Raw genomic sequence first — 24,355 nt, 5'->3', positions numbered from 1 at the left:
TATATATTGCATTTCTTTATGCAGGTCCCAGCACGATGAAAAGATGACTGCCTTTTTCAGCCACAACTTCAGTGAAGACAGATGGCGAAAAGCTGCTTTAAAAAATGCTTTTGCTTTGTTGGGAAAACAACGCTTCGAACAATCAGCTGCATTTTTCTTGCTAGCAGGTTCACTGAAAGATGCTATAGAGGTATTAGCTTTTGAGAAATTAAGTTTCAGTTTCTAGTTTGAACTTTGTAACTGCATCCTTAAAAGCTGTTCTGCTGCTCTTTTTCAGAAAGTGTGGCAGCAGGAAGGGTGTGTCTATACGTGACCCCTTTGTGCCCTGTAGACATGCCATTTACTTTCACACTACTGTTAAAAACAGCTTAGAAGCTGATCTGAAGGCCAGAAGTATTCAAATACATCAGTTCTCAGTAGAATGGCTCCTGGGAAGAGCAGTCATAACCCTGCTGGCAAAACTTTGGTTTGTTGTAATTAAGTTGTTGCAATGCTCTGTTCAGTTTCCAACTGTTCTGCATTCCCTAATGTTAGAACATCAAGTTAAAAAAAAAAAAAAAAAAGGAAATCAGAGAGCTCTTCTGAAGCATCCTGATAATCCCTTTTTAGTGGAGCTGTGATGTTTCCTGCCAAAAGCGAGGTGAGAGTTGTCAGCAGGGTCATAACTTAGGCAACATATCTCAGGAGAGAATGAAAATTAGAGAACTTTTATTTATCCTTCCTATTGTATGCAGTCAGTGAGTCTTTACCTGTGAAAGTACATTTCTGCAGATGAGTCAGTGGAAGAAAATCTTTCCAGTGATGTGCTAACATTAAAGTTGGAAGCTAAGTTTATTCGACTAGCTATAACGTCTTTACTACTGGTATATTATTTTTTGTCATGCTGATGTACTGCCATGCATACTAGAATTGCTGAAATAGAAGTCAGAACACCTCTTCCCAAATATGGAAGAAAATGTCATTTGGATATATCTCACCACATTTTTGACTCAAAGATCAATATATACATGAAAGATAAGATATGAGAGAAAAAATCTGTTCTGTAAACATATATTGCTATTCACTTCATTGTTGTTTTAAAAAACAAACTTTTCCTTATAAAGAGACCTTTTCCCCCCTTTCTTATCATAGGTGTGCCTTGAGAAAATGGAAGACATCCAGTTGGCTATGGTTATTGCTCGTTTATACGAATCAGAGTTTGAAACCTCTGCCACATATACCTCCATTCTTCATGAAAAAATTTTGGGTTGCCATAAAGATGGAACTGGGTTCAGCTGTACTAAATTGCATTCCGATCCATTTCTGAGAAGCATTGCATACTGGATAATGAAAGATTACACTAGAGCACTGGACACTTTACTGGAACAAACACCTAAAGATGACGATGAAAACCCAGGTAAGGAGAAAACATTAGTCTGATGGAATTCTCTAAGACAGAGTAGAGAAGGGGTAATACTTTCTTTGTATGCACGTACTCCCTTTTCTTGAAATGCCATTATGCTGAAATCATTTACTGGATTATGTACTAGCCCACTCAATTTCTTCTTCATTTTTTTTTCCCCAATTTCTTCCAGGGGCTCCTCTCCAACCCCCCTGTATTGAACTTAGTTTTGCTGTCAGATAAACTCTGGAGGGCCTTCCTTGTTTGGTACTTCCCTGCAATACCTCTCTACTACTTAGTGCTGGTTAGTCTTTTCCAGCAGACTTCAAATTCTCATTCTTGCTTCTAGGAATCAGCATTGTCAAGCAGGGCTTCCTATCCCGTCTCTTTTGAGATTAATGTTAAGTGACAGATAGGTGGCTCCATACATTTCTATAGTGTATTCCCTCCCCTAGGAAAATATCCATCTGTCTGGCCTTCTCAGCTTCTTGTAGGCTTAGGTGAGTGGAATATAGGAGTGAAGCAAATGTGAGAATTTCTTATCTTTCTACTCATCCAGCTCATATCTTTAATCTTTTTGTGGGGAGTAAGTAATACTTTTGCTTTGTTTTGGCAACTAGACCCCAAACTGTCTTTGGTTTTGTGTTTTGACACATCTTTGTAATGCAGGAAATACTGCAAAGCAAAATAATACCATTTGAAAGCCATTGTCAATAGATGTCATATCTGTTTAATTCCTTAGTTATTGTCAAGTCATGCAATCCTGTGGTATTCAGTTTTTACAATTATCTTCGGACCCACCCTTTGCTCATCAGAAGATACTTCAGCTCACCAGAAGGGACTTTGGCCACCTTAGGTCTAAAAACTGAAAAAAGCTTTGTTGATAAAATTAATCTTATAGAAAGAAAATTATTCTTCACTACTGCAAATGCTCACTTTAAAGTGGGTTGTCCTGTACTAGCCCTTGAAGTTCTTTCCAAAATTCCAAAAATAAGAAAAAAGTCTACTATAACTACAGAGAAAGATGTATCTAGTCCTCCAGTACAGGCTGGTGTTCAAGATTCCAAAGCCCTAGGGGGTGGTGCTGGAAGTGGTGATATAGACTGGTCAAAGCCAATTTCAACTTCCTTTGCTCTGGAGGGTACTGTTGAATCTTCAGCACAATTTGACTGGAGTCAGCCAGCAGTAAAATTTGATGATGAGCCTCTTACTCTTGACTGGGGTGAAGACAAAAGTGAGTCAGACGATGAGGATAAGGATGTTGGCATAATGATGAAAAATTCAAAATCCAGTTCCGAGAATGAAGAACAAGATAAGAAAACCTCAGACACTAATGTCTCACAAACACCACATGGAGAGATTTCTGATACTGGAGACACTGAGGTTGATGTTATTGCTGAACAACTCAAGTTCAGAGCCTGTTTGAAGATCCTAATGACTGAACTGAGGACTTTGGCTACAGGTTATGAGGTAGATGGAGGAAAACTCCGATTTCAGCTGTACAACTGGCTTGAAAAAGAGATCGCTGCTATGCATGAAATATGCAACCATGAAACAGGTGGCGAAGACTACTGTAAAACATATACCAAAGTAAATGGGGATCTACTTGATCATGAGGATATTATGGATAAGCCAGACATTGGTTCCTATGAACGGCACCAGATAGAAAGACGTAGGTTACAAGCGAAACGAGAACATGCTGAAAGACGAAAGTGGTGGCTGCAGAAGAACCAAGCTCTTCTAAGAGTTTTTCTAAGTTATTGTAGTCTTCATGGAGCACAAGGTGGTGGTTTAGCATCTGTAAGAATGGAGCTGAAATTTTTGCTGCAAGAGTCACAGCAGGTAAAGCAAATTAAAATAATTTACTTTAACAAATCTGAACAGTTCCGGACTGACAGTTTTGTCAAATGCTTATGTTTGTGCCTAGATAGATACCTCATGTTCTGCAAGTCTAATGTGTTTGGGGCGAGAACTTGGTATTTTAGAGTTTTGTGTATCCACATCCTGGTTATTTGGTTCTTCAGAATCTGTTAGAGGGTTACGTTACCTGTAATTATGGTACATAAATGTTGCTGTATATGTAGTAGCTGCAGCATTATATTTATGTTGCAATGAAATTATTATATAGGTATATAGGTATATTGTGATCAAAACTATAAGTTAAATTCACAGTTGATGAAGTATGATAAAATCTCATTCTTTACACCTCTGCAAATCACTGCAAGGGGGCTATAAGGGGTGGGATCTTAGTGTCAAGGCTCAACAAATAATACCAAGTCAGACAGTGTAGTGCTCCCTTTTACTATATTATGGCATTTTCTACATTTATTTCATACAGAAATAGATATTTTCCAGCAAATGTTAGTGACTAGTCTGAGCAAATACTCTGATATTGGGCAAATCACTTACCTGGCTCCGGTCCCAGGTTTTTCACATTTAAAACAGGAGCAATAGTTGAGTGTTTTGGTGGCGGTGGACTTAGTCTGTCATTTTAAAAGGGGGGGGGGGGGAGGAATGAAAAAAAACCTGTTCTTTTTCACTTGAGAAATGCAGATTAATGCAAATTTGGCTTTTATTATTAAACTCAGATCAGTCACTACTATGTCAACCCATGCTACTACAAGTGCACATCTAGTTGCTGTTTTTAAGTAGACAATCCCAACACTTCTTAATGAACTACATAAAAATACTTTTCCTGCACTAAATCAAAAAGTGTTCGAGCAAACTTGGCTGTCAGGTCATTCGTGTTTTTACAGTAAATAAGAATTTACTGAGTAGATGTCAGTGGAAGAGAATAAATAACCCTAGAAAAAGTATAAATAAAATTACTGTTTTTCATTGTTGTTGTTTGTTTGTTCTCAAAGTAATCATTTTAAATGCAATCTTTTCTTTTAAACAGGAAACTACTGTAAAGCAACTTCAGTCTCCACTTCCATTACCCACAACGCTACCATTGCTTTCTGCAAGCATAGCATCCACAAAAACTGTGATAGCTAATCCTGTGCTGTATTTAAACAACCACATCCATGATATTCTTTACACTATTGTGCAGATGAAATCACCACCACATCCTAATATTGAAGACGTCAAGGTAATGAAAACAGTTCTCAGAAAAGGCTAAATGATTATTTATAAAATGGGGAGAAAGCCCACAAAAATAGCGTATGAGTTAACTTTTCAGCACTTACCCCTTTCACAATACTGACCTTCTCCCTTAAGCCTAGAGAACTGAAAATGGTAGATAACCACTTGTTTTCTGACATTTTTTGGAATCTGGTTAGTTCCCTTTCATCCAAATTCTGGTCAGTCATTCTCAGGAAAATATTCCAAGTTTGGATGTTCACTAAAGTACTGAATTCGTGCTCTTAATCATGATCCTATAACTGTCATCATCCAGGTCAAATCTGGAAGGGAGATTATGAAAGTAGAGATGGGAGGCTGTAAGATACAGCTTTCTCATAACTATAAATCTTACTCCAGCACAAATTTCTCCAGTTGTACTGATTTTCCTGGAATTGTGATGAATTACTTTATCTGGCTCCATACCCTACAGTGAATAAAGACTGTTCAGATTCATTAAGTAGAGGGAGAAAAAAGCCAAATAGCCCAAGACTATTGCATAGTTAATTAGTAAGATGCTAAATCATTAGATTGTGCATTTAGATCAGTACTCATATTCATTAAATGAATTTGATTTTCTATTGACTAGATGAAAGTAGAGAAGAAATAGGAAACTAAGTGGGTTGTCCCATTGCAAGTCAGTTAAAGATTTCTAAAACTGTAACCCAACCTCATTTATTTCTCATTTACTCATTATGCAATAGTAAGCATCTTTTTAACTCTAAAAACTCACATTTTACATGCATTTTTATTTAAAAGAGAGTTCAGAGAAAACTGACACTTACTAACTGCAAAACCCTTTAGATGATTTATATCTGTAATCTGAGATCTAACATCTTATTAAATAGATGGTAGGAAAAGTTGGAAACAAAGAACTGATTTTAAAAAAAGCTTACAAGCTTACATTTTTAGCAGTTTCACATTACCATTTTCGTCACACTTTGGATTCCATCAGACTTTCTAAGAAATTTTTGCATTTCTTCTTCTATTTAAGAACTAGAGCATTTCTGCTGCATTGCAAGGCACTAACGGAGTACTATTCATGTTACTGAGAGACTCCTGAAAAATTTTAAGCATAAAACTGAGGTGAAAAAGAGATTATATATATAATAAAATAATCATACAATTACACAAACTTTTGTATTACGCGTATGAAGCAACTAATACTATATTGAGCTATGATGTCATATAATATGGCTTCCAAGAACCATTCATACTATAGAAATCATTATTACAGCATTGTGAGAGTTCTATAAAGTCAGTTATCTTGACGTAATATTAGATGACATAATATTAGAATACGTATGTTTAGATTTTGACTGTTATCGACTAATCTCCATCAATCAGTTGAATTTTTAAAATACTGTATTGTAAACCTAAGGTTATTTTTAATTACCATTTCCTGCACTTGGTTTAAAACTAGGAGATTTCTGTATAACACATTTTCAAATGCTTTTTAGAAAGAAATGCGGTTTACACACCATTTATGTATAATTTATATATAACTTACCAGCTGTTTTTATTTTAGGTGTACACGCTTCATTCTTTAGCAGCTTCACTTTCTGCTTCCATTTATCAAGCACTGTGTGACAGCCACAGTTACAGGTACAAATAGAAGTTTTCTTACAGTCCTACATTTGGAGTATACTTCGTGCATCCAAAATGGAAATCCTTCATGCTTGTGTCTAAGAAAAGCGATTAAATTGCTGTGTATGGCTGTAGATAATTATACAGCTTACACATTGTTAGCTTTGATACTCCAAATCAGTTTTATACAGATAAAATAACAGCAGTCATTTTTTTCCAACAAATAACAGGACAATCTGGTGTCACTCTTAGGATGCTTCTGAGAGAACATTTGAGTGCTGTTTTCCACAGCACATCCATTGCTGAATAGGGGTGCACAGGAAATATCTGAGCCTAAATTAAGTCAGGTTTCAGAAAATTTATATTTAAAACTAGAACTGGAAGAGAAAGTTGTAAAAACATACAAAGTTTTAATTTTAAAAAACATTTTGTATTCCATGAAATTATATAACTCTTTACTTAATCCTGTAGAATTTTAAATGTTGCATTTTCTAACTAAAATGAGAAATGTACATATACTTGATTACAAAAATATTCTAAAATCCTTTCTCATTAGAAAAAAAATTGATTTGTATTTAGCAGTCAAACAGAAGCAAATCAGTTTACAGGGATGGTTTATCAAGGACTGCTTTTGAGTGATCGACGCCGACTGAGGACAGAAAGTATTGAAGAGCATGCAACTCCAAACTCGTCTCCTGCTCAGTGGCCTGGTGAGACAAAAATAATGGTTATTTTAAACACCACTCACTGGACAAGCTCCACATTTCAATATTTTCTCACTGTTCTGTAATACAATAACTTACAGTACAACTTGATGCTAATCTTTCATCCAAATCTGGATGATCAATGATGGGTAAGTGTTTTGTATTTAGTTCTCAAATGAGTAACAGCCTTTAGCGTCTTCACATATCAAAACAAAAAAATAAACTTTCTGTATTTCAAGCCTTATTCAAAGAAATGGGGATCCTCAGGATAAAGTCTGTAAGCTGTTAATTTGTTGTCCTAAAATGTTTTCTTCCAGTCTTTCTCACCCCCAAGCAAAGCTTTTCTGTTAGCTGTTTAAACAGTACTGTCTTACATACATGCTTTACTTGCTGTAGCTGTCAAAACAGCTACTTTTGATGTACTAACATAGATTTAGTATTTTGAGGTCAACTCTGGCAATAGTGCAGGAGTTTCACAGGCAAACTGAACTGAGACACAATTCAGAAGTCCCAGACCAAAGAAGGTTTTTTTACTTCAATCTTTATGATTTTAAGAAAAATAATAATAGTATATTTCATCTGAATAAATGTATCAAGTGGCTATTAGTCTGTTTACCATAAAAGGTAGAGATGTCACATTGACTTTTTCCCTTTTTGTAAACCTACTCATTTAATACAGAACTTTTCCTCTTCTCTTTGCAGGTGTGAGTTCACTTATAAATCTTTTAAGTTCAGCTCAGGATGAAGATCAACCAAAGTTAAACATTCTTCTTTGTGAAGCTGTTGTAGCTGTCTACCTGAGTCTGCTTATACATGCCCTGGCAACCAATTCATGTAACGAATTATTTCGACTAGCAGCCCATCCATTGAACAGCCGAATGTGGGCTGCCGTTTTTGGTGGCGGAGTGAAACTACTTGTAAAACCTCGAAGACAATCAGAAAATATCCCAGGTACTCTGTTTTCTAAAGGTCATACTAATTAATTGTATTTTGTACCTTTTAGTAACTTATAAGGAAGATTTCTTTCCTTTTAAAGACAAAAAACAAGCAAGCATTATTTTAAGTATCTACGGGCAAGAAATCTCTTACGTTAGTAAAAAAGCCAAAAAAATGTTAGTCTTTCTCACAGTTGTCCCTTGTACTGGCACCCAGCATATTTTGAATTTACCATTAAAAAAATACAGGTATTTACTCAGAAGGCAACTTTTTAATTTGACCTGATAATTTAACTGTGATTTTAGATAGTGGTATTAATTTTAATTCAGGACTTGAAGACTGTTGTCTGAGCACTTGTTAGATTAAAAAAAAAATAATCCAGACTTCGTCTTTGTGACTGACTGTTGTCACAAAAAACAAGAGTGTTGATGGGATAGAGTTTTGATTTTTTTTTTTTTAATCTCTACTTAGATTGGATATAGAAAGTCATTGGACTTCCGCATTTAATTACTTTTACACACAACATAGTTTTCTTGGGATTTTTCCTTCAGTCTTTCTAAAACAACGATGAAAAATTTCAGTTCAAGGTAAAGCAAAGTGCTTAAACAGCAAGATAACAACAATATTGTTAACAGTGAGCCATCACACCAAGTAGCTTTGACAAGTAGTGATGAAATCAGTGTTGTGACACAGGGAATGTATCCCAGAAGCATGGTAAGCAACCTGCATGTGGATTGCTCTGTGTATTTCCCAGTATAAAAGTTTCAGAATTACTAGTATACACCATTATTTTTCTTAATGTAAGAACTGATGGCACTTATAATGGCATTGCCAGTACTTTTGTAACTCAAACCTGCATTTGATATTAAATCACCAGAAAAATAAATTAGTGATGAGTAATTTTAACTCAGATGTTTTGATTCAAACAAGCGTCCTAAGCATATTTCTTTATGAAACTACTATTAGGTGCTTGCTTATAACACTTTTCAGTGCTCTCAGTCATTATTTTTAGTGAAGAATAGATGGTATAAATCAGTGCTAATACCTAGGTTTTCTGTATGTGAGAGAGAAGCCCTACTGTGTAACTATTGCAGTAACTTGGAAACAAGTTACTTCTAATCACAATGATTGCTGTCATTGATGACATTATCATACAGTCACCATTGGTCAATTAGTATTCTGAATTGCATCATTATAAGTATTCATAACTTATTTCTCTTTTATGGAGTAAATTAAGCTTATTTGAGAATAATCATTTTAGGAATGATCATTTATTTTGACAATGTGTTAATATAAACAACTTTTTATAAAAAGTCATATTTTCATTTGAGATGTATTCTGTTTTCCTTTAACCTACAAGCTGCTACAGTTTCTGATGTTTCAGAGGATGTTAATGAAGGTTTGTAAAAACTTGCAGTGTAGATGAATATTAGTGATGGCTTCTAAAAAAAGTTTTTTAATATCTACCTCCTTTGTAATAAAGTAAGTGTAATCTTCAATGTTACCTGCCCAATGACACTTTAAAAGTCTAATTCCACATTTATATTTTGATAACTATTAAGATGGTTTAAATCATAACATTTTACAATAGACTTCAGTTGTCAAAAAGACTACTCAAATTCTCTTTACTATCTTAAGAGTTCCTTGACTTATATTTTGAATAACTAATGCTAATTGTGCAGTTTACTGTTTAGTGAAATTTTATATATTGCTTCTATTTCTGAACAGAATATCTTAATTTTTCTTTCTTGAGAAGCTAAATGCTACATCTACTGAAAACTTCATCCAGATAATAAAACGTATTTCTCATGATATACCCAATGCTACAGTTATTTAATTTATCATAACGGAACTTTCTGTATGATTACACTTAATTTATTTAGGCTGGCTTTGATTCCTGAATTGGTAGAAGTTAGTACCAATAATAATGTTTTAATTTCCTTCAATTATAAAATACAACTACTTTGAAAGATGCGATGTTAACATCAGCTTTTCAAATTATCTGAGTTTAGCACCACCTCTTCCTTCAGAAGAAATGGATAAACATCGTCGTCGTTTTAATATGAGAATGCTCGTGCCAGGAAGACCAGTAAAAGACAGCATTGTACCTCCACCTGTGCCTGCAGAAAGACCCTCTTACAAAGAAAAATTCATCCCTCCAGAGCTCAGCATGTGGGACTACTTTATGGCAAAGGTAATTTAAAATGGAAAATATAAGTTCATAGAATCATAGAATATCCCGAGTTGGAAGGGACCCATAAGGATCAAGTCCAACTCCTGGCACTGCACAGGTCTACCCAAAATTTTAGACCATGTGACTAAGTGCACAGTCCAAACGCTTCTTTAATTCAGACAGGCTTGGTGCAGTGACTACTTCACTGGGGAGCCTGTTCCAGTGTGTGACTACCCTCTCGGTGAAGAACCTCTTCCTGATGTCCAGCCTAAACCTCCCCTGCCTCACCTTGACACTATTCCCGTGGGTCCTATCACTGGTGATTAAGGAGAATAGGTCAGCGCCTGCCTCTCCACTCCCCCTCACAAGGAAGTTGTAGACAGTTACAGTTACAGTTACTTTTGTGAAGTTACAGTTCACAAGAGTATTTCAACTCCCTTAAGTTTTATAGGACAAAAATAATGTGAAATTTTTCAGTGCTCTTCATAGTAAGCTGCATCATCTTAAAAAGCTTCATCTTAATAAAAGATAAAGAGTCTCAAGTCTGTTACTTAACCTCAGGTCTGTTACTTAACTTTCAAAATAGGGCTCTTGCCAATAATAGAGATAAACACTGTTCCCATTGCTACTTGGTCTGGTTTTTTTTAGGGAACCTTATTTATATGTTGTTATCGTTGTCAAAGAATTTAAATGATACCTAAACTAAAAGAGTCTAAAGAGATCAGAAAACTAGTTTTAAAGCAGACTTTTATTTTGCATTGCAGCCATTTCTTCCTTTGTCAGACAGCGGCGTAATATATGATTCTGATGAAAGCATTCATAGTGATGAGGAAGAGGATGATGCTTTCCTCTCTGACATACAGATCCAGGAACACAAAGATGCCAATTCTTACAGGTTAGAAGAAATTGCCACTGTTTTAGAATAATAATGTCACATGCTTACCTTTTCTTCCAAATTAAAGAACATACAGGTCTTCTACACAGTCCACAGGTTCAGTTGAGTATTTTTAGTGCCATGGACAGTTGTACCTCTGTCAGTGGGATTACAGGAGCAACAAATTTTGATCACAGTAACAAACATTTACCCATTTACTTTCCTGAAGAAAATGGGATTAGCAACTCAGAGCTGTGTTTTGGCTTTTCTTGGTGGGAAGGGAAACAAACAAGAAATACCCTAAGAAGAAGACAAGTAATACCTGTCATCTTTAAGACACAAGGAGCATGAGCTACTACAATGCCAGCTCTAGAATGATGTTTCAGAAAACTGATTCAAGTGTGATTGATCCTTAGTTCTTGAATTAGAGACAGATTAAATAGAACACTTAAAGAGAAAATGTTGCAAGATAAAATGGAATAAAGCACATGAACTTAGCATTATAAAAGTGGAAAAAAATTATGGCTTTTTTAATGTGTTCTACTTTTCGATTCTCTCATTAGTCCTTACACTCTACAGGCTTTGTAATTTTAGTACTTGTGAGATTCTTTCAGTTGGGAAAACTAGCATGAATACCAAATTCAAGTAATTGCTTGTCTGTATTCATTGTGATTTCACTGGAGAACTTCAGGAAGTATTTCAGGAGGCTTGTACTTAAATCACATTCTTGCAGAGGCTCACATGTGCACACTCTTTTATATGATATGTTTTTTATGGAAAATAATTCAATAATCTTAAATTTATAAAGAGAAAGCGATGCTTACTGTTATGGGGGGGGAGACAGCCTTACATTGCATAGTTGATAGATATGTCTCTCTTTACATGTCTGTTAAATTTAAAAGCCTTGGTGAACCATCTGTGCTGTTTTTCTGATCTGTGTATTAGGTAGAAGAAAAAAAAACCTGTTCTGCAGACAGACATGTTAGTGTTGTTTTAGCACAACTAAAACTATTGTTTTTATACAGCTGGGCTCTTCTGCATCTGACAATGGTAAAACTAGTTCTGCACAATGTTAAGAACTTCTTTCCTATTGCTGGTCTGGAATTCATTGGTACGTGAAATTCAACTTAACATTTTAGTTTTCTTAACAAGTGTCTTTCTGTCAGACTTTGCTTTTAAATACATCGCTTAATTTTTATTTTAAAATGTATATAATTTAAAACACTATTTGTGACAGTTGCAAACAAATACATTTTCTTTGAAGATTTTTTTAAATGATTTTATTATTCTACTTTTTTTTATATGTGCTGTAAGTTATATTATTTTTTCTCTAAGCCTTACTTTTTAATATTTCTGTTTAGATCTGCCTGTAACATCACCATTAGGCATTGCTGTAATAAAAAATTTGGAACACTGGGAACAGATTCTTCAAGACAGAATGGACCAGTTTGAAGGCCCACCGCCAAACTACATTAACACTTATCCTAGTGACCTTGGAGTAGGTGCAGGACCGGCTATTCTCCGCAATAAAGCAATGATTGAACCTGAAAACACACCATTCAAGTAAATATTTTTTTCCCTAGAAAAAAAAACCACATTCCTTGACCATAGACATATTAAAGATTACTTCTCCCTGAAGGTAAACAGCCAAATGAAGATTAGCTAGATCTTAGTTCCAGACAATGCTTTACAGAAACCATTTTCCTATGTCCCTATGTGACTTCTTATGCAGCTGTCTCCTGCAGCTGCTTTTCTTATTCTGCTGCACCTTTCTCAGATGCATTAAGAAAGGAAAATAAGAAGGAAAGAGCAGTGCTTGGAGGACTACAAATTGAGGGCAATAGCTCCTGCTAGGAAGACCCTATTCAACCTCTTCTTCTATTCCTCCAGTAGTAGCTATCTCCCACCCTACCTCAGCCACAAAAGTTATATAGTATATGCAGATGCCAGTAGGAGAAGAGAAAAAGAGTTGTAGTACAGTCCTTATAAAGTCAATCCTCCTATGTTGGACCTGTGTCATGCTTGCAGGTATCTTCAAATGCAGATGTTGAAGGATATTTCCAACGCAAAAAATAGTTTTGCTTTTCTCCATATACTAAAAAACAACTTTTGTTAGCTATATGTGACTATATATGAGATATATAATTTGCATGGTTGGTACTATAGGATTTTATTAACATATTCTAACAAATGTAAAAAAAAATATGTATCCCTTGATATTTGCCATGTACAAATTAGAACTTAAATTTGGAATTTCATTTAAAGTAATTTGGAGTCATTCTCCAAATTTAGGGATGGATAGGGGGATGTTATCTACCTTTAATTAGACAGAAGCCTTTTCGTTTTTCCTGCGTCATCCAGATCAAAGGATTATTCAGCTCTTCCAGCAAAAAGGCTATGGCATTTTCTTGTGAAGCAAGAACTTCTTCAGGAGACCTTCATAAGATACATATTCACAAAGAAAAGAAAGCAAAGTGAGGTAAACAAAGGATTTAACTTTAGTTTTTTTTTAAGAAAGCTCAGTTATAACTGTTCTTCAGTCTCTTCAGTATCTTTTAAATTTTCTTTCCATTTTTGTTGGCATTTCAATTTCTTTCATTTTACAGTGTTTTTCATTTAGTCAACATGACTGTCATGTTGTTTATTGAAACACTAACTGAACCAAATATTTTTAGACAAGACATATTTCACCTTACCTTTATGTATTTAAATACTGTCCTAGTAAAGAAAAATAACATTTACAATAAAGATAATAAGTAAATAAACTTTTTCATTCATATATTTTTGTTGTCATATCGAAAAAGAAATTTCAATGAGCTATTACTTTGTGTATATGTATATATGCATGAGTAATATATACATATAAAAGTAATATTATATAATAATATATAATATGGGGTTTTATGAATTGTACCTGTTACAACTGTAACGAGTTGTAATTGTAAATTTTAACCAACACCAGTACCATGCAAAATAACTATACTATTTAATATCTTTAAGGTTTCTTGTAAGTATGGAGTTTGTGTGTGTATTACTCCTCCATTTATTTGCTATATCATACATTTTGTGTTCATCTAGGAGGCATTACATTTTAAGTGAGTTTGTTTAGATTGCTGTCATAGTTCCTGTGCCTTTTATAAGAAGTTAATAATACATTTGTCATCATTTGCTGACAGTGGCCTTTAAAATCTAGTTTGGAATGTTTCATTCTTTTTTTATATTTGTTTGTGCATGTGTTTTGTGTTTGTGACTGTGTGATGTTATGTAGTCTGTAGAAGATCGTGTGGAGCAGGTCAAACAAAACTGCGTAGCAGAAGATCACAAAAACAAGGTAGTATCCCTTCTCCCAAACCTCTAGCACATTCTTAAAAGTTCTGTGGAACTGGCTTTTCTTTCTTTAATGTGACTAACAGAAGCTATGTGTTCTGTGTAGTCTGTGTGGCAGGCTTTTAATCAGTGAATGAATTAACTTTGGATGTCCTATAATTGGGATGAGTGAACACCTTGTAAACAGTGTTGCACACACAACTTTGTGTTTCTTACACTCAGACATAACTTCTGACTTTTAGAACACCAAACAGTATGAGAATTCTAAAGTTTGCTTCCTAAACAATGCTGAGGCCACTGAACTTTTCTTGCATGAATTTTGTATCGACTTTTGCAGTCTGAATGTACCACTACAAAATAGATTTTCACTCTAATTAAAATTTCTCATAAATGTTTTGTAGGTTGAAGCAGATCTTGGCTACCCTGGAGGAAAAGCAAAAATCATTCACAAAGAATCAGATATGATAATGGCATTTGCAGTTAATAAGGTAAGCCTTAAATATTACTAGTATGTGCAATAAATCTTAGTTAAAGTTAGTATAAGTTTTCTATTTGTTCTGCATAGGCAAACAGCAATGAAATTGTTTTGGCATCTACACATGATGTTCAAGAACTTGATATTTCAGCTCTACTTGCTGCTCAGTCATTTATATGGATTGGGGAAGAATATGACAGAGAGTCTAAAAGGTAGGATTATTTCTTTGTGGTTATAGTAAGAGTTTACCGTGATGCTGGGTATATAGTTATAGTAAATGTTGACTGTACACAAAAGAATGTTAATTGAATAATCTTCAGTAGGTTTTAGATTACGGTCCAAAGGAGTAGTGGTGAGGGAAGGGAAAAGAATATGGCTATGTTCTACACATGATAAAAATAAGATTTTGAGGGGTTTAAGTATATTGGGCATGTCTGCACTGTTCAGTGAAGTAAACTCCTGTGATGCATAAGCTACTAAAGGAAGCACTACCTCAGAAACACTTGCAGTTGCATCGTTTCAGTGTTGAGGCTACTTGTGGTAGCTGATGCTAGCTGTCTAGTGCAATAGCCTGAACTACAGTCAGCTACTACCATTATCATGGTGAGAAGTGTGAATGTGTCAGCTGCAGCAAGCACTTACTTGCACTACACTTCATTGCACAGAATAGATGCACAGGTCATCAATGTTGGATGCTGTATTATCCTTCTGTCTATTCTTTTACCAGCAATGTTCTCCTCAAGGGAGCTTGTATTATCAGCATCTACCATGGTTAGAATCATCTGTTCAGGTTAAAAATTGATATATTTGGAGCATTTGGAAAATGTTTGTATAATGTAAGTGTAGGAATTGTGCAATTATTGTCTCATTATAATTACTTCCTCTATCCACTGTCATTGGGCTCTAAACCATGAGATAAGCAAACAACACAGATAGCAAAGAAGCATTTTTTTAAAGCAAAAGCTGCCGTGTTTTGTTTTTTTTTTACAGTTCTGATGATGTTGACTTTCGTGGTTCTACCACAACACTAACACAGTCAACTGCACCATCTTTTGGAGTGAATCAGATACAACCATCTTCATCTATGCCATGGTTAGGCAGTGGTCAAACTAGCACTGGAGCTGGCGTGGTAAGTACTTTTGTTGCATGCAGCTCTCGACACAATTATTTGCTGTATTTTTTAGTAAAGTCCTAGAGTATATAAATCATACTGTTAATTCAGTGTTGACGTAAAAGGCCTGCAGTGGCCAAGACCTGACAAAACTAAGTATTTTCTTGTAGATTGTGGCATAGAATTATTGGAACTTAGAAAAAAATGTGACAGTCAAGTTTTTCTTATGGGACCTTTGAGGAGCTAGGACTAGCAGTTTTTCAAAAAGAAAAAAAAATCTTGCTTTGGGACTAATATCAGAAGTATTGCATCAGATCTCTGTACAATAGAAGATAACATGATCTGAAATTGCGTGACCAAAAATCTAAAATCTAAAGACAACTAGATATAATTAGCTAGAAATAATGTTAGTTTACAAGCTTTTTAACTGGGGGGAACATTTACGTATGGTAGAATAAATAAGGCTGAATAATGCGTTTGTGTCTTATCTTGATTTTTATTTTAAAATTATTTTTATATCCTTTTTTTTATGAAGCTTATTAAAAGGAATCTGAATAATGTCAAGAGAATGGCTTCACATCCAGTCCATCAGTATTGTAAGTAAATCAGAATTGCCAGTACGAAGTAAATATTTTTTTTTATTATTCTGTATTAATGAACATCTGTTTTTGATCTCAGATCTTACAGGAGCACAAGATGGTAGCGTTCGAATGTTTGAATGGACAAGGCCACAGCAATTGGTATGCTTCCGACAGGCTGGGAATGCCAGGGTTACAAGAATGTATTTCAATTCACAGGGCAATAAGGTAGGTACAATTTAGAATTTTAAATTTCATTATTCATAAGAGAACACATTTGATAGTGCTGTGACCTCTAAAACAGTTCTAATTGATAACACACAAAACTCATAAGATGGCATAACCAGTATGATTTCATTTTCGCTGCATACTGAAGCTTTATAATAAACATTGACCTTTATACTCCCTTCTTTTCCATCAGCTTCATGCTGATACAAGTGGGGTTATATTAATACAAAGCAAGATTTTCAGTAATCTCCGCTGTCTTTACACCTCAAGAGTAAATTCTGTTGCAGGAGAAATGCACTGATTTATATCAGCTTGACTGTCTTCTCTTACCTGTCCCTTCCTAAAACTATTTATTCCCTTCATAGTCTAAGCAGTCTCAAAACAATTTATTCTCAAACTCTCTCTGTCTCTGTCACACACACACACATTTAATCTCTCTAAAATTTAACTATCATTTACAAGATAGATAGATCTGAAGCCTCCTTCCTGCTGTCCCCATAAGGGAAGCCCAATATGATTCACTCAAAAGGGAATTTCTGGGGGCTGTCAAGTCATTTTATCTGTCTGTTAATCTCTGGCTAGTCTTTATTATTAACTACATTTTAAGCAACTCTCAGTATTATATATCCCCTTTGCACTATTTTCAGACTTCTTGTCTCCCTTTTCTGAAACCTGTGTTTCTACGTGGAGGGTTTTTTAAATTAAACATTAAAAAAAATTGAACTTACCTATTTTGCAGAAGCAAACTTATATTAGACTAGGTTTAGGTGTTCAAGAAGTGCTTCATACTTGCTTTCTGGCTATGATAAAGTTTTGACAGAATGTGTTACCTAGAAGATATACTTGCAGCCCATTAGTTGAAGAGAGTAAATCTACAGTGTAGAGAAATAAAAAAACTACAAAAGAGCCACATACTTTGGCCAGAAATGAGCATGAGGTAAACTGCAGAAAACAGTGGACAAAGAGAAGGGAATTGGGAGAAATACCCACCTCCTCAGTTTTTCATATAGTATGTTCTGTTATTTCAAGAAGTCTTGTCCTCTGCATTTTACTGGCATAAAATGTAACTATTTAATTTCATTGTAGTTAAGGGGCATAAAAAGTGAATTAAAGGAGTTGGCATGACTGTAAGAAACAACATTTAGAAACATAAAATCTCTCCTACCACATCATCTTTTTTCAGGTAGCATAAAACCTCGTTTATTTATTTTTTTAAATCAGTGTTTTGATTATGTTTGAAATATTATAATCTAACATCATACAGGAATCAATTTTTAAAAGAATAAATTATCTCTGCTGCTTCACATGGAGGTCGCTCAAGCAGGACTCATGACCAGACAGAGAAAATATGAAAAATAATTATAAATGTTTCTAAAAACATTTTGTAAAACTTTTATAACTGTATGGAATATACAGTATAATTGCCATGCATTTTGGTTAATTGGCTCAGTTGTTAATGGTACAATAATGATACATGATACAATACAGTCTTTCCAAAATTGTGTTCAAAATCATGCTTTTATGAGACGCTGTCATGCATCTTACTTTACTAAGCATTTTCAAACAGTCGGGGAGTAATGATTCCTCTGTAGGCTTTAGTGTTTAAAAACAGTATTCAAATGATAAGCTTCCACACTTAAAATGCCTTCAGTTCCAGAAAAGGTTTAGGCATGTAGGAAAGCATCCATCATTAATCATTAAACAATCAGTGCTGAACTGAATTGCCTTCTAATTTGCTTGTTCTATCTGAAAACCATTGTTGTTGATATTTGATGTGTAGGCAGTGGTTTTGTGGGTTTGGTATGTTGTTGTTTTTTTTCCCGAATTCAGCTGTTTGCTGTCATGAAGCAAACATCCAGTAACCAATAAGTTATGCTAATAAATGCATTTCACTTCTTGCAGTGTGGTGTTGCTGATGGTGAAGGATTTCTAAGTATTTGGCAAGTAAACCAAACCACCTCAAATCCTAAGCCCTATCTGGTAAGTAAATAGACAACTTTTTTTTAATTCTTTTTATAGACAAAACTTGAGTCTTCAAGATTTCAGGCAAGCCAAGAGTGTAAGAGTTTCACTGAGGCATTTTTGATTTTGCTGCTTTTTAATTAGCATATTTTACCAGTATGTGTGGTTCAATAATATGTTTTTGGAAAACTAATTGTAGAAGAGCCATAAGCTGCAATGTAATTACAAATACTACCAGCATTACCCTTAATTAAATTAAAAATCAGAGCTCACAGTAATGATTTTACAGTCCCAAGACGTAGTAAAAGTACACTCTTTTTTTTTTTTTTCACTGCTAATTAACTGTACACAAAGACAATGCTTAATTTGAAATTCAGGCTAATGCTATGCTATGTGATTTTTTTTTATAATTCAATTGTTGTATTATGTTTTTATACTGTTTTTTAATTCATTACTTCATCCTTTGGACTTCAAGCTGTGTTTTATATCTGTTTTTTAGCTTTTAAAACTTTAAAAGACTGCTTGCAGTATGCTATCAGTAACATCACACTAATAGTAACTTTTGTTGCAGATGACAACCAATAAGATCGCATCTGTGTTTTTGTTTTGTTTTGTTTTTAATAGAGTTGGCAGTGTCACAGTAAAACCACAAGTGACTTTGCATTTATAACCTCTTCAAGTCTAGTTGCCACATCGGGACAGTCCAATGATAACAGGTGTGTTTAAAGATCACCAAAAAATTTCACCAAAGCTACCAATTAATGTCCATTAACCCACTGCCTTTCATGCATTAATGTGTGGCTGACATTGCAAGGATCAGCATTATAAGCTTTGTTACAGCTTGGACTTGACAGGTTGTTTCTTTGAACATCATTCCTTCAGTCATTTGTTTCCCAACTCATAGTTTATATAAGGTATGGTCAACAGTTGACCATTTTTTTCAAGGTGTATTCCAAATACTAGTTCTGAGATGCTGCTGTTGCTAGGGGAGAAATATGTTCAGTAAAGTCAAGGTAATTATTTTTCTCTGAGAAGAGCAACTTCTATAATTTCTTGGTATGACCTAGGATTAGTACACATCTTAAAGGCAGAAAGTATAGTCTCCATTGTGAAGGACAAAAGAGCACAGAAAGAGTTAAGCTCTTAAGTCTTTACGTATGCTCTCCAGTGACTGCAAAGAGTCAAGGGCTCCTTGTTCAGTTCTACCTTCTAGGTTTTGACACAGAACACAAGAACCCTCTGAGTCATGTCACACTATGAATCGCTTATCAACAAGCCATAATGACTTTTTTTCCCCTTCAGAAATGTGTGCCTCTGGGACATGTTGGTTTCATCTGGTAACAGTCTTATACATGGTAAGTGCTGCAGAGAAAATCAGATGTCTTCTTTTCACTGACTCAAGAAATACAGTTTGTGTATACGTTTGGGTCAAGGAGAGAAATATATGCTGGGGTACTAGTCTTAAGTATTTGTGTGCCACACTAGTGCATGCACCAGGACTGATACTATGTAGTCTCCAGCATGATGATAATCTGCTCTATATAGAAAAGTATGAAGAAGGACGATCATACATAAAGATATTTTTGTGACAATATTAATAAAGCCTGCACTATTTGAATACAGTCCTGAAAAAAACTAAGCATCTGCGTTATTAAAGTTTGCGTGTATGCAGGCTTTCACTTAAACTAGCACTTAATAAATAGATCCAGTACTCTACTGAAGTACAGGAGAAAATACAATTGTAGGTAATAGTAGAAGCAACTCAGAAAACACTGTCCATGTTTTTCAGCACTTGGACTAGATTCTTAACAAGATGTTTGTATCTATTTGTTCAGGTTCAATAATTTCATCTTTACATAAAGAACTAAAGCAAAATTCTATCATCTTGCACTATGGAAAAAAATACAAATTTGATATGTAGGGTTTGTAAAAGAACAAATTCAACCATCATAAACAGCTATAAACACTTGTAATACATGAATAAACATAGCAATTACCTGTGTAAACAACAGGGGCATTCTTACTTTCATATTTTAAAAGTAGCAGATTGCACAGAAGTTCAGTCTCATTTTGAAGAAATCGAGTTAGGGCTCCTATGCAAATTAGAATTCAGGAAATTAGAATATATACATTTTAAACTCAGGAATTTAATTTAGCATAATATATATGGTGAATTTTATTTATTTTTTTTAATTCATGTATGTGCCTGTATTCTAACTTGAGTTAGACTGCATATCACGCTTTCTTGTGCATTAGACCTGTGTTGCCCTAGTAATAGCAAAGAGCTGTTAACTGATATGACATTACCAATATGAAGGAATGCATCTGTCAAGTTAGAAAACGTTCAGATAACAATTCATAGCAGAAACGCATTTTAAGATAGAAAGCTACTTACAGTTTCAAATCGATTCAACTGTGGCATCCTTCTTCAGCCTTCACCTGTCATGATCATGGCGCCACGGTACTTCAGTATGCACCTAAACATCAACTGCTAATCTCTGGCGGTAGGAAGGGTTATATCTGCATCTTTGACATCAGACAGAGGCAAATCCTTTATACCTTCCAAGCACATGAATCAGCTGTAAAGGCCCTTGCACTGGACCCTTCTGAGGATTATTTTGTTACAGGCTCAGCAGAAGGTAACATGAAGGTAAGCCTTAAGAGTAGCTGAGTTGTAATAAGAGTATTTACCTTAGGTCCTGTATAGATATATTTTGATCAGCATGCTGTAAATTGCCATATGAATGTGGTAACGAAACAGTAAAAAAAAAAAAATCCACAAAACTTCTACACTTGTTACACAGGATGCTTGCTTTGTATTCATAACGTAAGCTTAAATATACTAACATGCTTCTAAAGCAATTAGCTTTTGTTCTCCACTAAAGAAGATAAAATAGTCTTTTAAAAGTTGTGTGACTGAATTTTAAATGGATAAAGCAAAATGCATGATTCTGAAATCTTAGATTTATTTTTCCCTCAAAGATGTGTTGGTTTTGGTCTTTGGATGTTTGTAATACTCAGCAGGCACTCAGTAACCTTAACATCTCATAAAGTTGTTGTAACACCAACTTCTGTTTACTTTGATGTCCCAGGCAGCTACTGGAGTCTCATAGTAGTCAGACACACACAGAAATAACAGAAACGAAGTCCCTGTTTTAAAGGGCTTATTTCCTGAGCAGTAAAGGAAGGAAATACAAAAACATGGTAAAGAGATTGAGAACACAGTTTCTTTCTTTTTAGCCAGACTGTGCAGTGTTAATAGGTGCCTTCTTTGCCTGTGCGTGCTTTGTGGCCTGCTCTTGGTGAGAGCTCCTGCAGCCTGGGACATAGGACAGCTCAGACAGTTGCACTGCCACTCTGCACGCTCATTAATTATGCTGCAGACTCTCTGCAGCATTCCTTAGCAGAAAAGCATTTCCAGCTGCTGCAAAGCTGACACAGTCATCTTCATCTTGGATAAAAATGCAACCTGTTCATTTCTGCACCTTTCATGGGGAGGAAGCTGGCAGGCACCGCTGATCAGGTAAAACAGCAGCTTTGCCCTGCAGAGTAACCAACTGGCCTACAGTATGGTAGCTTTATGCTATTTTGCATTACGCTTCATCAAAAGCCTCTTAAGACTCTTGGACTTGTTATAATTGTCGCTTATAGACAACAAAAGCACCCTTTATCTTTGCTGAACAAGGTTTAGAACAGCTAAGAATCTGAAACATTAGGGAAAAAATAGAAATCCTAATTTTAATCTCCTTCTGTCTCGTTTGTCATTCTTTTGATACAGGTGTGGAGACTGACTGGCTATAATTTAATTCATTCATTTAAAAATGAACATGCTAAGCAGTCCATTTTCAGAAACATTGGTGCTGGTGTCACCCAGATTGAAACCGTGCAAGGGAATCGTATCTTCTCCTGTGGAGCAGATGGCACACTGAAGATGAGGGTTCTTCCTAATGCTTTCAATGTACCTTCAGGCATTTTTGACATTCTGTAGCTTTATGTGAGCTAATCTTGTTTTTATATAATGTCCCTTTAAGTATCTAAAAATGCAGTGATATACACTGTGGAAAGGAACTATTTTGTTGCCTTTCAAAGTAATTACAGCGGCATTAAGTATTATGGGAGGAAAAAAAAGATTAAAAAAGACTTTTACAACAGGTATATTTTGAGTATGCCTATAAGGATCACTGGGGTGGAAATGCATGTACTGTATTGTAAAAGCAAAGAATAAAACCCAGTACAGTCATAGGTGGGGTTATTGTTCAGTAACCCACAAGCTGCATTTAATAAGTGTATTGTAAAGAGCCTGACAGCTGTTATTCACTTAACAAGCACTGTGGCTCTACGTCAGTAAGCATTTCTGATGTGATTCTGATTATTTTTATTTCTTTTTTTTTTTCACACTAATTGAAGCATGTCTACAACTTCTCATTGTAAAATAGTTTACTTTTAACTAAGGGTACTCTGTATTTGATTTTCGCAAGAAAATGTAATGGATGCAAATGCTGTGAAACAATGTGCAATCAAGAACGTACTGTGAGATGTATCATTTTATGCTGAGATTTTTTTTCCCTGTTAGTATTAATACATAGTTGATACTGTAACTTGCACATTAACTCATTTTTAAATGCAATTTTTTTTTTTTAATTTGCTCACTCTTTCCCTTTCTTTCTGACAGATATGTTCCCTATTAGTCACCTGCCTTTACTTTAGGAATGTACTGTACGCGTTAAATGTTTGTAGTGAGGACATCCATGATTCTGGTCAGCTTTTAGTTTGGAAAATCAGTTGTCCAGAAAATACTTCATTAAATGAAGCTATTAAGAGAATACCAATAGAACGTACAACGCCACATTTCAGATTAATGTCAGGCTTTATGTGGCCAGCTAGTAAATAGTGGATAAAACTGGTAATTAAATTATTACCGCAGCATATTGTATAAACTATGCAGAGTTCAATATTGTTTGCTTGTAATATAACCGGCTACTGTTGTCAGATGTATTTTTCTGTTGTAAACAAAAATCATGTTCTTAAGACACTGGAAAAGATGTCTGCATATTTAAGTGTTAACAAACTGTCTTATTCCTCCAATGAACATTTTGATGTCTGTGCTGTACTGTAAAATATATTAGAATAAAAAAGCACCTTTCTCCAAAGGCAATTTTAAATTGCAGGCTGTGAAGTAGGAAAAAGAAGAAAAGTAAATGTCATTGTTTAGTTTTCCCTTTGTAAGTTAAATAAATTACTTTTATTTCATGGAACAATTCATTCCAAAACTTTCTTACATTTAAATAGACTTAACTGAACCTCTGATACATTGACTGGAGACTGCGTGAGCTAGCTTTGACTTGACCTCAGACAGCACTGAGGTAAAAAGGATTAGCTGTTTGCATTTTACTTTCAGCTGTCCTAGAAAATTTTAAAGCTAACAGAATATAGTTCTTCTCCAACAAAGGCAGCTGCAAGAAACACTTCTTACACAAGCCAGCTTCTGTCACTGAGGAAGAAGGCAGAGTTTGCTGTCCCTCCTCCAGGTTGATCTAAGTGGATCAACAATGACATTCAGAAATTTAACATGGATTTAACATTTGCACATTATAAAAACATTTTCTGGCTTGAACTATATTTGCACCATCCTTACCATGCAAGGCCTGAATCATGGTCTTAGTGCAATCACCAAGTAAGTATGCTGAGAAGAGAGGAGTTTAGCTGCAGAGGTATTTTTTCCAGCACATCTGCTAGACCAAGGTTCTGCATGCATAGATAGTCCATCAGTGGCGCCTTGATGTCACAAGTATTAAATAGCTCAGTGCAGTCAGGGGTTTAAGTGATGCTTTGTTTCTAAATATTTAGATGAAAGCCACATGGGCTTTACCAATAAACACAGGCAGCTTAGAAAACACCC

General features: G+C 35.0%; 1 protein-coding gene and 1 long non-coding RNA gene across 6 annotated transcripts in view; one reads left to right on the top strand and one right to left on the bottom strand.

Annotated features, from left to right (window-relative positions):
- The window catches only part of DMXL2 (Dmx like 2), a 55,321-nt gene extending 31,607 nt beyond the window's left edge, over positions 1 to 23,714 (top strand). For 2 of the 5 annotated variants that reach the window (XM_048060117.2, XM_048060115.2), the window contains exons 22-44: positions 25 to 190; positions 1,132 to 1,396; positions 2,124 to 3,223; positions 4,281 to 4,472; positions 6,030 to 6,106; positions 6,668 to 6,798; positions 7,495 to 7,743; positions 9,741 to 9,922; positions 10,666 to 10,796; positions 11,801 to 11,886; positions 12,137 to 12,338; positions 13,137 to 13,254; positions 14,044 to 14,106; positions 14,504 to 14,590; positions 14,668 to 14,789; positions 15,568 to 15,706; positions 16,224 to 16,284; positions 16,367 to 16,494; positions 18,397 to 18,474; positions 19,081 to 19,172; positions 19,759 to 19,811; positions 20,889 to 21,106; positions 22,235 to 23,714. In XM_048060117.2, the coding sequence (XP_047916074.2) occupies positions 25 to 190; positions 1,132 to 1,396; positions 2,124 to 3,223; positions 4,281 to 4,472; positions 6,030 to 6,106; positions 6,668 to 6,798; positions 7,495 to 7,743; positions 9,741 to 9,922; positions 10,666 to 10,796; positions 11,801 to 11,886; positions 12,137 to 12,338; positions 13,137 to 13,254; positions 14,044 to 14,106; positions 14,504 to 14,590; positions 14,668 to 14,789; positions 15,568 to 15,706; positions 16,224 to 16,284; positions 16,367 to 16,494; positions 18,397 to 18,474; positions 19,081 to 19,172; positions 19,759 to 19,811; positions 20,889 to 21,106; positions 22,235 to 22,444 (4,150 nt within the window). In that variant the 3' untranslated portion in view covers positions 22,445 to 23,714. The remainder of the gene's footprint in view (positions 1 to 24; positions 191 to 1,131; positions 1,397 to 2,123; positions 3,224 to 4,280; positions 4,473 to 6,029; positions 6,107 to 6,667; positions 6,799 to 7,494; positions 7,744 to 9,740; positions 9,923 to 10,665; positions 10,797 to 11,800; positions 11,887 to 12,136; positions 12,339 to 13,136; positions 13,255 to 14,043; positions 14,107 to 14,503; positions 14,591 to 14,667; positions 14,790 to 15,567; positions 15,707 to 16,223; positions 16,285 to 16,366; positions 16,495 to 18,396; positions 18,475 to 19,080; positions 19,173 to 19,758; positions 19,812 to 20,888; positions 21,107 to 22,234) is intronic. The other 3 variants (XM_048060116.2, XM_048060119.2, XM_048060118.2) reach the window with 3 other exon arrangements.
- On the bottom strand, positions 4,662 to 6,382 carry LOC136791701 (uncharacterized). The gene is made up of 3 exons (XR_010834246.1): positions 6,012 to 6,382; positions 5,406 to 5,560; positions 4,662 to 4,785 (listed from the first exon to the last, which is right to left on the bottom strand). It is a non-coding gene; the product is annotated as an uncharacterized lncRNA (long non-coding RNA).
- Positions 23,715 to 24,355: the final 641 nt, after the last annotated feature.

This window comes from Anser cygnoides, chromosome 11 (genome assembly GCF_040182565.1).
Source record: "Anser cygnoides isolate HZ-2024a breed goose chromosome 11, Taihu_goose_T2T_genome, whole genome shotgun sequence".
NCBI classification, from domain to species: domain Eukaryota; kingdom Metazoa; phylum Chordata; class Aves; order Anseriformes; family Anatidae; genus Anser; species Anser cygnoides.
This window is presented reverse-complemented; position numbering and strand designations above follow the sequence as displayed.